This window comes from Lonchura striata, chromosome 1 (assembly GCF_046129695.1).
Source record: "Lonchura striata isolate bLonStr1 chromosome 1, bLonStr1.mat, whole genome shotgun sequence".
Classification (NCBI taxonomy): Eukaryota; Metazoa; Chordata; class Aves; order Passeriformes; family Estrildidae; genus Lonchura; species Lonchura striata.
Genome location: NC_134603.1, coordinates 43,897,245 through 43,909,508, shown reverse-complemented (window position 1 = coordinate 43,909,508; position 12,264 = coordinate 43,897,245). Strand labels below are relative to the sequence as shown.

The 12,264-nt window shown below is 36.6% G+C and overlaps 1 protein-coding gene across 4 annotated transcripts in view; it reads right to left on the bottom strand.

Annotated features, from left to right (window-relative positions):
- Positions 1 to 12,264, bottom strand: part of TRAPPC8 (trafficking protein particle complex subunit 8) — a 53,310-nt gene that overhangs the window by 26,034 nt on the left and 15,012 nt on the right. For all 4 annotated transcript variants that reach the window (XM_021525729.3, XM_021525730.3, XM_021525731.3 and 1 more), the window contains 8 exons: positions 11,261 to 11,508; positions 10,152 to 10,267; positions 8,738 to 8,888; positions 7,339 to 7,439; positions 5,792 to 5,897; positions 4,103 to 4,234; positions 1,182 to 1,406; positions 100 to 208 (listed from right to left, as the gene is read on the bottom strand). In XM_021525729.3, coding sequence (XP_021381404.1) covers positions 100 to 208; positions 1,182 to 1,406; positions 4,103 to 4,234; positions 5,792 to 5,897; positions 7,339 to 7,439; positions 8,738 to 8,888; positions 10,152 to 10,267; positions 11,261 to 11,508 — 1,188 coding nt within the window. The remainder of the gene's footprint in view (positions 1 to 99; positions 209 to 1,181; positions 1,407 to 4,102; positions 4,235 to 5,791; positions 5,898 to 7,338; positions 7,440 to 8,737; positions 8,889 to 10,151; positions 10,268 to 11,260; positions 11,509 to 12,264) is intronic.

Genomic DNA, 12,264 nt, shown 5'->3' with positions numbered 1-12,264 from the left:
TTACATAATGACAGACTTCTTTTATATAGCACCAATTCCTGCATGTATTTTGGTTCCTAAAAAAATGTGCTTGAAACTGTTTACTTAAAATTTTCTAACCTTCTGCTGGTCGTCGATCATGGCCAAAGAAAACACGAGTTGCTGAGCTGTTAATATATGGTAAAGGAAGCTGTGGCAAGGGACCATCAGGTGACGCCTGGGTTGCATTCTGGAGTAAAGGAGCAAGAAAAGAGTGTCATGTATGTTATCAGTGGTTGAATGATAAGCCAAGTTAAAAACACTCAATGTTTGAAAAGGGAATACTTTTAAGATGGAATAAATAATTTCAATTAACTGTTTGACAGAGATTTTTTTTTCTTTAATAGGAGTTTGAAGTTTGTGAAATCCTTATGGGAAAAGGAGAATTATTTTAATCCTGAAATCTAATCACTACGATGGTTGCATTGCTGTTACAAGATTTATTTAATGCAAAGCTCGACTCTCTAACTCAGAATTTGATAAATTACATTTACTATCCCACCACCATTAAACAAGACTCTCACCAAGCTGAGCTGTGGATTCAAACACCAGCCTTTGAGTAAGGTCTGCCATAACTTAAACACCACAGAAATTCTGTTCATAAGCTTTAAAAGACAGTATCTACATGGCTGCATATTGTGTGGCAATATCAGCACTAAACACCCCCAGAATCACCTATGAACTTAAACACAACTCAATGAGTCACTTGATCCATCAAATTCTATCCTTATTAGAGAATGAAATTCACTGTATGAATGATGACACAGCTACCTAGTCTTCATTAAATATGTATTGTCAAAAACCCTCAAAATCATAAATTGATCAAAACAGAACACATCCGTTTCCTCTAAAAAAATTAAACTTATCACAACTACAATTCAGCTATGACCCTCAAAAAGAAGACTTTATTGTAATAAAAACACATACATTACTGTGATGATAACCCATACTTATACCCATCTGTGAAAGTACTACATGTGTAATGCAGCATGTGCAGGTTTTTTGAAGCCTGAAGTAAAAAATTGAACACATCAACTACATTAAAAAAAAAACAACCCTGGACCAATGCAGATAAAATAGAAAATCATTTAATGATTTAATGGAAAACTGGTGGTAATAAAATTACTTATTACTCTAGAAACATAGACAAGGAAGTAATTTACCTTATAGACATAAAGATATTCTCTTAAAAAAGCTCCTTGCTGAGCTGGAGGTTGTTTACTGTCATTGATCAAAATATGCCTGAAGGCAGAAACAGCATTGTCCAGCTGACGAAGCGTAAAGGACTGACGACCAATGGTGAAATTAATGTGGTCTTCTGCCAGAGACCAGCCCTTCCCTTTGTAAACCTGCATGGCTTGACAGTAGCAACGTAAGGCATGTTTTTTCTGCAAGAAAAAAAGTAATTTGTCAAATTATCCTGTTATTCACTCACTGCAATTATAACATTACAAAGACTGAACAGTAAGTCAGAAAAGTACTTTTTACCACATCCCTGCCAGTACATAAACTAAAAACTGTAGTATTTCAGAAGTGTGCCTCATAGAATCTGGTCAATACTAATCTAAGCAGAGAAGTGCTTGTTCCTACAGAACAGAGCCTAGCCTCCAGAATAAATTCACATTTTCAAAGACTATAGTAACAGGCAGTAAGTTAGAAAAGCAAATAAGAAAAGATTACTTTTAAAACTGTATTTGAAGTTCCTTTACAACTGACTGCTTAAGTCTGCAGAGCTCTACTGCCAAGCCTCAGGACATAATCTAGATTTAATAAATTTAATTCCACCCAAACTGAACTTTCAGTGTGATACTTTCAGCCAACTGTTGTTCAGTATACGTATCTGGGACAAAAATTGATGCCAAGAAAACCAACAAAAACCAGCCTTACATACAAGAAAAATTACCAATCATATTAGCCACTGGGAGATAGATAGCCTGATCCCAGTCAGCTACCTAGTTCCTTTCCTGCACATGTATCAAGATCCAGGCATTCAATCCCAAGTCTAGGTATTGAACAGCTGTATAGACATTCACTGTACAGTTAAGTCTCAGATTTCAAAAAATGGCAACAGTATTCCCTTACTTACAGCACTAATGGGCCAATACATTCACACTGGTATGGTGATGACAGCAGAGTACAAGCAGTAAATCCTTAACATCAGCATGTACTAGTGACAATTTAAAATATGGTATTATGGTCTGCCTGGCTGATTTCCCTTCAGCTGCATTTTATATTTTTGCACCTCAAAGGAAAAATAAAATAAAATAGCTACATTTCCTGTAACACTGAAAAAGTACTTCTTGAAAACCAGAATCCCTACAAATATTAGACACAAACAGCAAAGACAGCTGTTACACAAAGTCAAAAATTTACAAAATGCATTCACTTTCCCGGACAAAGGAACAGGATATAAAAGAATGAATACATGAAAAACTGCTCAACAGCTTCCTGTCAGTACTGTTCTGTCATAACAACAGACAGGAAAACCACTGCATGAAGAAAACCAACATGGAGGTGAAGTACTCCTACTATTCCTCATATCACAGAAGCCAACAATGCAAAAATACTTTTTTTAGTCCTTCCCAGGATAGTGAGACTGAATAGGGTCAGGGCTAGGGTTGGGTAGGGTGAGAGAAAATCCCCAGCAAAGACTACAGGGCTTTTGTTCCAAATAGAATTTGATACCTTGGTTCTCCTGTATTATTGTCTTGCAATACCAACCTCAGCAGGACAAGCACAAGCTGTCTTTACAGAATATATCCCACAACTAATGCAGAAACAAAGCACAAAAGTTCTATCCAAAAGAGTTCATCTATCACCATTAGAGCTGCCTGCAAAAGAATGTGAATGGGAGTAAAAACAACCTCATCTGTACTGCTTTAACTGCCACTTAAGTCTAACAGCCAAAGAGATGTCTTGGTTTGTTGTGTAATAACTGTTCATGCACCTGCACCTCCAATAAAGAACATGTATTTAAGTCACCAGAAAAAACAAATATCTAAATTTTGCTATTATTCTAATAAGCTGAGTTTAACAAATAATTATGTCCTGCACTTCACTCTTACCTCAAGAGTAAAAATATTCCTTTGCCAAAAAAAAGAAAAATTACTCTGTATAAAATGAGACCCGGACATGAAAATACACATCACTTAAGTTTCAAGTCAGTGATCTTCAGCATTACTTCAAAAACAGAAGTAAAAGGCTAGGGTGATCAATCCAGAAATCATTTTCAGAAGATTACAGAACAGAATACTGCAGACTAACACAGAAGTGTTGTGGGAACTCAAAATGCCTCTCAGACATTTTTAGAGGCTCCAGGCCGTGGTCAGACGCAGTCTGGACCCCAGCAGGCAGCTGGATTTAGCTGTGATTTCGAGTTTGAACCATGGAACGAATTACCAACTTTGAAGGTAGAACAAGCAGTCACAAAGTGCTAGATAGTATAGTAAATGTAGTCACAAAGTAGAGGGAAATATTTTTTGGTAGTGTACAGGGGGGTTTTAGTGCATGTACAGGGGGGTTTTTACTTTGTACATGGGGGTCAGAAGTTCTAAGATGGAGGAAAGTGGGCTGAACCCATCCTTCTTCTTTCTTCTTCCTTACCTCTATGTTCTTGATGATGTTGGCACTCATTGATTGGTTTAGAATAGAAAAACACTTGGTAACGTAGGTAATAGGTATTGGGGAATAATTGTAAACATGTTATACGTAATATATCTTATAAAAGATAGCAGCAGCCCTGGGCGGGGAGGGAGAAGAAGAAGACACCAGACAGTCAGGGTGTCAGGAGTGTGTGCCTCTCTGCCTGGGCCGCTGACCAAGGGGCCGCAGCCCGAGAACTTAATCTGTTAGATAACTAGCAATAAATCATCTTGAGGCCGAACAAGAAGAGACTGTGGAGTTTCCCTTTGGGAACGCGGGCTGGAGGAGAAGCTCTACCACCACACAAGAACCCCAGCCAAACCCGGGGTTCCCACAAAGTGTCAGAAGCCAAGCATCTTTTTCCAGACTAATGACATACTTAACATATTTTTCAAAGCATCTAATACCAAACATACTTTCCATGTGCAAAGATAATACTTACCTGCCCTGCTTTACTAAATCTGTGGCCAGCCAATATCATATGAAATGCAAACTTTCGAACCATGGGACTTTTCATGTTTATAAAACAATGGGCTGCCTGCTCCAACAGGAGTGCACTACGAAGATCTGAATCCTGTTTAAAACGAAAAAAAGAATTAGCCTGAGTTGAATAAAACCATAAAGGTAACAGTGGTCTTGTTTTAATACTAAGAGGGAAAGTAAGTTGTAAGAGTTCTGTGAAGTTGAAGATCCTTTATATGCAAATATTATATACATATGTGAGCACAAAAAATAAGACTAGAAGTATTTTTCAATAGCATTCAATAGGATCGATCATAGTCTTATTTCTTCTAGTGAAGCATATATGAACCTGTTTCAGTTTGAGTAACAAAAGAGGTATTTTCTGCTTTTTCAATTACTCAGACTACAGTTTCAAACACCATTATCTCTGAAGCACTCTCCCACCTTTTCCCCTGCCTCCCCCTGCAGATATTAAGGCTAGAACCAAAAAACAAGACCACTACCAGGATGACTGAAAAATACAGAGAGCAATGAAACTTGGTATATTTTTATCACTTGAACCTTTCAAACATATTGATTTCTTTATGTACAATTTCTTACTATTATATCCTTCTCGTCTTCTGCGAAGATACAGCTATATTACTTTAACCAATCAGAACAGCATCTACTTGATCTTACCACAGCTGAACTCCATGCTATCAGTGGTGCTCAAGTATGTATCTTGACTACAAATATACTCTGAGACACCAATATAGTATCCTGTGAAGATTTTCCTTGCAACTACCAAAATGTTCCACAGGCATAGTAGGTACAATTTTAAGCTGTAAAATGACCGTGCAGAACTAATAGTATTTAAATTCCTTGCTTTAAATATCTTAGGCTGCTCTTGTAAACATTGGTAGCAAGCTTAAGTTGAAAGGGTAAGAATGAAGCTACAGAGACCTTGAGAAAGAAAATTACAGAACTAAACAGATTTATTCCGTGCTTAAGCGGTCCAAGGAAGGTCTCAGAAGCATCACATTTGGTGCAGCTGCCCATGAAGCCAGAACTACCAGATAGACTTCCCTCCAAGCTTTAAAGGAGATGCTACATTCTTACTGGAATTACATGTTTCTTCACTCCTTTTCAAGCAATATAATTCCTGGGTTAGAAGCTGATTCCATGCTTCATTTTCACCAATTAATGTCACAGAAGTGTATGGTTTCACTTAGAGAGTAAAATTCTAATGATTCATACCAGCTGAGCTACAGTAATGCCTTAGTAGCTTAAACTATAGAGAACTTCTGATTAATAATATATGTATTATATATGGGATAGCATCCATTATGGCTCTGGCAAGCCATGCTAATACTTTTAACACGTGAGTTTGTAAGCTACACCATCCAAGAGCTAAGTAGATGTCAAAGAAAATTAGTTACAAAGCCAAATATAACATATTTAGTATGGTTAAGGAAGTCAAGCAAGTCATTTGACTAGAAAAAGAATAACTGTACTAGTTCCTTCACTTACAGTGTACACAGTTTTCTTCACTTCATGCTCTATACCTGTTCATTTGCTACCTTTGGCTAGAAAAATATTGTAGGACAAGAATCAGAAGGTAACCTAGAAGTGTTTGGGTAAGAAAACAAATAGTGAGAGGGCAGAAACAGAAAAAGCTACTAAGTTTTACCTCACTGGTCAAACGAATCAGAAGAGCAGCTGCCTCTGAATATTTGCTTTGATTTTTTAAGATTTCAGCACTAAGCAGTACACAGCGTTCAGCCAGAACCATGTTCCTAAAGTAAAAACATGCATGTATTAATAAATATTTATCAAAGTAAACCTCAGAGAGCTCAAATCTTACTAATTTTCTACACACAGCATCAGACTGAGGTTCTGTTGCTTATTCTTCTTAAAGCAAAATATCTGAAAGTTCACTCCCCACAAAATAACCACATACAGATTGACATATTAAGTGTCCAATCCAACTATAACAGAAGCTTTATGAAAGTCAAATGGAGAGCATTTTTTAGAACACTATTGTATTTGTAAGAGTACCAAATAAAATTATATGATAAACAAGAAGTCCAACAAATAGAATCAAGTTGTGCTGGCAAGTTGTACCTGTGTACCACCAAGCTGCTCTGTCATACCCCCTGCTCAGCAACACAGGGGAAGATCAGATTGAAAACCTCATGCGCCAAGAAAGGGACAGGGAGATTACTCACCATTTAGTCATGGGCAAAACAGACTTGTTTTAGGGAAGATTGAATTAATTTATTGAAAATTAATAACTGAATAGCACAGTGATAAATAAAAGCAGAAATAAAACACCATCTCCTAACAAATCCTACTTCCCAGGCTCAAGTTCACCCCAAATTCTTCTACCTCCTCCTCTCCACAAGCAGGGCAAGGGAACAGGGAAAAAGGGCTGTGGTTACTTCATAACATTTCTCCTCTGCTGTTTCTTCCTGCACATCCTCCTTCCCTGTTCCAGTGTGGGGTCCCTCCCACAGATGCAGTTCTTCAAGAATTGCTCCAGCATATGTCCGTTTTTGCAGTACACAGTCCTTCAGGAACTGTTTCAGTGTGGTTTCCCCACAGGTCACAGCTCCTGACAGCAACCTGCTGTGGCATAGACTCTGTGGTACAGACTACAGCCACCTTCATGGTACATCCACCTGAATGCTCTGGCATTGGAACAGGCTACAGGGTAGATCCCTGCTTGCCCATGCACCTCCATGGGCTGCAAGGGAAAAATCTGTTTCAGCATGGTCTTCACCACAGGCTACAGGGAAGTCCCACCTTCTCCTGACCTTGGTATCAGCAGGGCTATTTCTCTCATTTTCTCACTCTTTTCTCACAGCTGCTGCACAGTTATTTTTACCCTTTTTAAAATGTGTTATCAGAGAAGTAACAGCAGGTTCATTCTGGAGATGCATGAAAACTGATTCAGCCACAGGCAGCTCCTGCTGTCCTCTCACAGAAACCTTCCTTGCAGCCACCCCACTACCTAAAAGTCTGCCATGTGAATTCAATACACAACTTCAATAAGCACTCTCTTATGAAGAGCCCAGATCTCCTTTCATGCTACCCTAGATATGTTAATCTTACTCCTTAAAATTTTACCATCATTCTGTGATGATCTGGCACTATTACTGTGCTAGGCAAGAAAGTTAAGCCACCAGATCTTTCAACTTTCACTGTATAAATATCAGTAAAAAGTGAACAACATACTTGCAGATATCTCGATAAGTCTGAATTGCTGTCTCCATATAATGAGCAGGATATGGCCTAGGAGCTCCAGGCTGAAGAAAAGCTGATACTGCTGCCATTTCCTACAAGAGAAATTCAGTGGAGTCAATGTAGGTTTTCCAACAAATCATAAACCTCAAAAAGCTGAGGAACATGTTTCAATAGCTATTAGATTCAAGATCTTCATCTAATCAGTTACTGGCATATAAAAGTATCCAATACACTGTAACTGATAAAAGGTTTAATACAACAGCCTATATATGGCTCTGCTTCTAATTAGCCAGTTACACACAGAAGTGTTTGCAGTTGACAGTACCCCCAATACTGTGTAGAAGCATAAAATCACTGCAGTTTTACAAATCAAAAAGAACTTCCTATTATCAGGAAGATTGTTCCTGCAAAGTAGCACTACCATGTATTTTAAGACGAGGTCTGTTTTTTGAGTTTTGCTTAAATTAAATTACATTATCAACTTCCAAGGAAACTCTAGTTAATATGCAGTCTGCAATTTTACTTCTTTTCTCATGGACTGAAAATATTTAAGCAAAGATTTTCTGCAGAAAGTAAACACTAAGACAAATTTGTATTTAAGACTGCTTCCATTCATTTGCAAATTAAGATTTCTCAATATTATTATTCTTATTCAGATTATCCAAATGCAGAGCAACTTTCTGAACTGTAAAAACAGACATTTAAGTAAAAGTTTTAATCAAGATGCAAAGATGTGCAATAATGCTTCCACGGTTCTATGAAGCATAGTTTAGAATTTTAGCAAGTTAACACCAGACTAAAGTTTACAATATGTGCCCTCTAAGAATTGATAAAATTACTAATTTCCCCTGGCACTCCCATTTATCTTGATGCAAATTACTTTAGTTACAAATACCTTCATTCTTATGAGGAAATTATAATTAGTATGTATGTGTTTAGAGTGAAATTCAGTAGTGACATATTCAAAGTATAGCCTTCAAATTTTAAGTCACCTGGAAACAGGTACAATACCATATTTATAATGACAGAGTCTTGAATTTCTGGCAAATAAGTATTTTGCCTAAGTCTAAAAGAGATACTATAAAGTTATTTTACATCTTGCTTTGAGTTATCAGTTTAAAGATAAATTTTTCTGGAGGTTGCATTCTAGGCTTTCTCTTTTCCATATTTTATGAATTAACTCTCCAGTTTTTACCTTTATTCCTTTCATATAACAGCAGAAAACAGATTTTACAACACCCTAGAGTTTCCTAAAGATAGGCAGCAGATTTGGGGAGACCCTTACAAATGTGAAGGTAGAGGAGAGAGACTGTATTTTGTTACCTTCAGACAAATATTAGAGATTATTAGAAAAAGTTCACAGAATGCTCATGTTATGTGCAGTACCAACCAGTGCTCCAGCTGCATAAAGCATTGCCTGATCATTTAAGAAGTCCTTCTTTGCTGTATGGTAGCAGCTATATGCAAGTTCATAGTGTTGCACCAAAAAGCACAAGTCTGCCATCTTCCGGATTTGAAGTTCTGGCGCTTCTGGTGGATACCTACAAAAACAAATATTTAAATCCAAAGTCATCCTCTCTCAGCCTTGCCCCAAAACAGCCAAGAAAAGTGAATCTGCTTCCTTGCCACCACACGTAACTTGGTTTCACATCCTACTTTCTGACTAGCAAGATTAATTGTTCCGTGACATTCAAAGCACACACCCCTCTTAGCCAAAAAATACTGAATGGAGTTTGTAATTACCACTGAAACTGCTCAGTCGGTTTAAACATTAGAGCTAAGCAGAGCCATATGAGAAGGGAAAAAAAAAAGACTTTGACTGTTCACTTGGCTGTAAGTTATTTCTCAACATTTCTCTTGAAAGAAGTCAGTCCACTAAAAACTAGGCTTTATGCCAAAACACTGTGCAAGTTCCTGTCCTCTGCAAGCATCAATCCAATTTTTAGTTAATGCAATATATATTACTTACTTCAGTGATAATCAAATACATTTTCACAAATACTTGTTTGTCAAATGCTGTAGGAAGTGCATTATGCTTACAAGTTCAAAACAGAAAGCTGGAATTAGCAACATTTTGATTACAAGTCCAAAGACAAGCAACACAGACATTTGAAGCTGTACGTGCATGTCAAGGACATTAACCTTGACTAGACAATGACCAAAATTATTTAGACTTCTGTGGTAAAAGACAGTTGGAGAGTGTTCTTCATTATTATACATACTAATTCACAGAGGGAATTATGAAATTGTACAGAATTAGTATTTCGGTAACACTTAAAACCTTGTTTTAGTGTATGCTAAGACACAGGTGCACTAAGTATGAAATTCCCTTTAGTTTAGTTCTTGAACACATTGTAAAAGCAATACAATATATAATACTCAATACTCTGCTGGAAAAAAATGCATAGTTACATAAGCAAAAACACCTATACATGGCTGTAATAATAGGTGAAAAAGCTTGCACAAATTTTTTAAAAATCCCTTTATGACAAACCATAGCTTCTTTTTATGACTCTTAAAATCATGTGCTCATATTAATTTAGAAAGATTCACTGTAAATAGAGCAGGCAGATGACCCTGCAAAGAGTCTATTTTATCCCCATCTTCTTTAAGTTCTACTCCTCCTTTATTGTACGTGTTCAGGCACAGTAATTTTCATGGTTTTTCTAACTGAAATCATTCACAATATTGCTGGTTTAGTTCACTTTGGAGAACACCATCAAACAAACACATGCTTTCCCTCCCACCCCTAAAAAGGCTACATTTGCAGTTTAGAACTAAAATTAAGGACTTAGATTACTTACAGCAAACCAGAAGTATTCTTGAGCTCATTTATACTTTTCTCTGGAACCTTGCTGCCACTAAACCATTTTTTAGTAGCAAAAAACAGTGATCGGCTCAAGCCTTTCCTGGATATTAACTGGAGGAAGACACTGAATTAGAGCACTACTTTGCAAGAGATGTAAGTTAAACTAATATAAAAAGCTAAGCTTTGTTATGGCTTCGTGAACTGATTTCCTTCCATAAAACAGAAAGAAATAAAAGGAGTAAAATAACTAAGAACACACTTTCTTAGAATTCATCTCTGACACTGAGACAGAAGTTCATATATTTATATGCATATATTCATAATTCATATGTTTATTTTATCTCAGACAGTTTGGGTTCACTATTTCTGTAAACTACAAAAACATTCATCTTAAGACCTTGAACATTTGATACATCTGTTTAAAAATTAAATTCTAAATAATTTAGAATATCTAATTTTGGGTAGTAGTCCAACCTAACATCTATATTATTTGTAAAATAAAGTACTTCACTGTGATGCAAAAACTTTAATGCATGACCTTGACTGAATATGGGCATGATATTAATCCCACTTCCAAAAAATCCTAGTTTGAGAGAAGTATATTCAGCTGCAAAAACTGCTAAAATCAACAGAATTACACAATTCAGGGTGTCCCTGCATTCCTTCCCTGTAAGTAGCAACTGAAGGATACAGGGTTTTTTTGCAGACGATTACTGATTAAACAAATTTCTTAAATTTAGTTGTGTATTCTGATGTTGAAACACCAAGTCTATTTTGTTCCCCATGCCAGAATCATCCAAAAGCATATAATGTTAAGATTCAACAGATTTCTCTGGAAACAGTTCACATAGGCATTCACCAAGAGGCCACTTTGCACTGGAGTTGTTGATAAAAACTAGTTCTTGTTTTTTTTAAAGACAAATTAAGCAATAATGAGAAAATTTCAGTTATTTCTCTTAAATCTACTAACAATTTTCAGCAAGACTGTTGAATTGTTAGATACAGAAGGAAGTAATACTGTCAAAACAGATTTCTGGATATCTGTATTTATACCCCAAACATTTTTCCTTATTATAGCACAAAGTGTTTTAAGGGTAAACTGACCTGATCATTCAGCTGTCGAATTGTTTTTTCTATGTGTGGTAGAAGTCCCCGAAATGTGAATTCCTGTATGAACTGCCTAATTCGATCGTGATCTGTGAGAGTTAAGCAAGCACCATGAGGTGTCCCAGAATTTGACTTCTTTGAGTCTTGAACTGATGTAGAAGCCTTCATGTAATCAGTGCTATCCAAACTGCCACTGGGATGATCCAGTTGAAGGGGGTGAGTCTTAAAGTTATTTGACAAGCCGTCTGTTGAAAGATTGAAATAAAAGCTCCAGTAAGTATAAAGCTACTTAAGTGTTTTGGGTTTTAGAGGTAATTTTTACTAACCTACTTCAAAGCTTTCCTTACTCAGAACTCTGGAAAGCAAAGCAATTCTGGAAAGCAAACCAACTGTTCTGCACTGCAGATCAATGCTGAGCAGACATCAGCAGAGCACTGAGTATGACATCATTCCTGCAATTCTCAGAAAGTTCAGGGAATCTCAAGAATTACAACATGACTAAATACGTACAGTTTTGGTTCCCAACTACAGTGCAAAAAAATCTTCCAGTATGCTGACTAATATTAACAACTCTGAAGGAAAACTTAGGAAACATCAAAATAAACCATTCATCAAAGTTGGGATTGCAGCAATTACCACAATTGCTCCATTGGGAGCTCCATTCTCTTTTTTTCTGCTTATGTTTTAAAGTTAAAAAAAAAAGCCTAAAAACAAAACAAACCTAATTTTCCATGCCCTTCCAAGCAATTATGATGTATAACAATTTCCTCAAAGTCCTTTTTGTTCAATAAAAAGGGCTACTGACTACTATTTCATTTAGCTATCTGAAATAGACTGAGACAGTGCTTCACTTTAAGACTTAAGCAGTTCTCTTATTTATAAAGAAAATCAGCTTGCCCTATTTGGCAACCAAGCAAAGCTGAGCTGTGAAAGCAAATCCTCAATGGATTTTACTCATGAAATGTAATCCTAAATTTGTAAAGTTCCACTGGCAGCTCCCA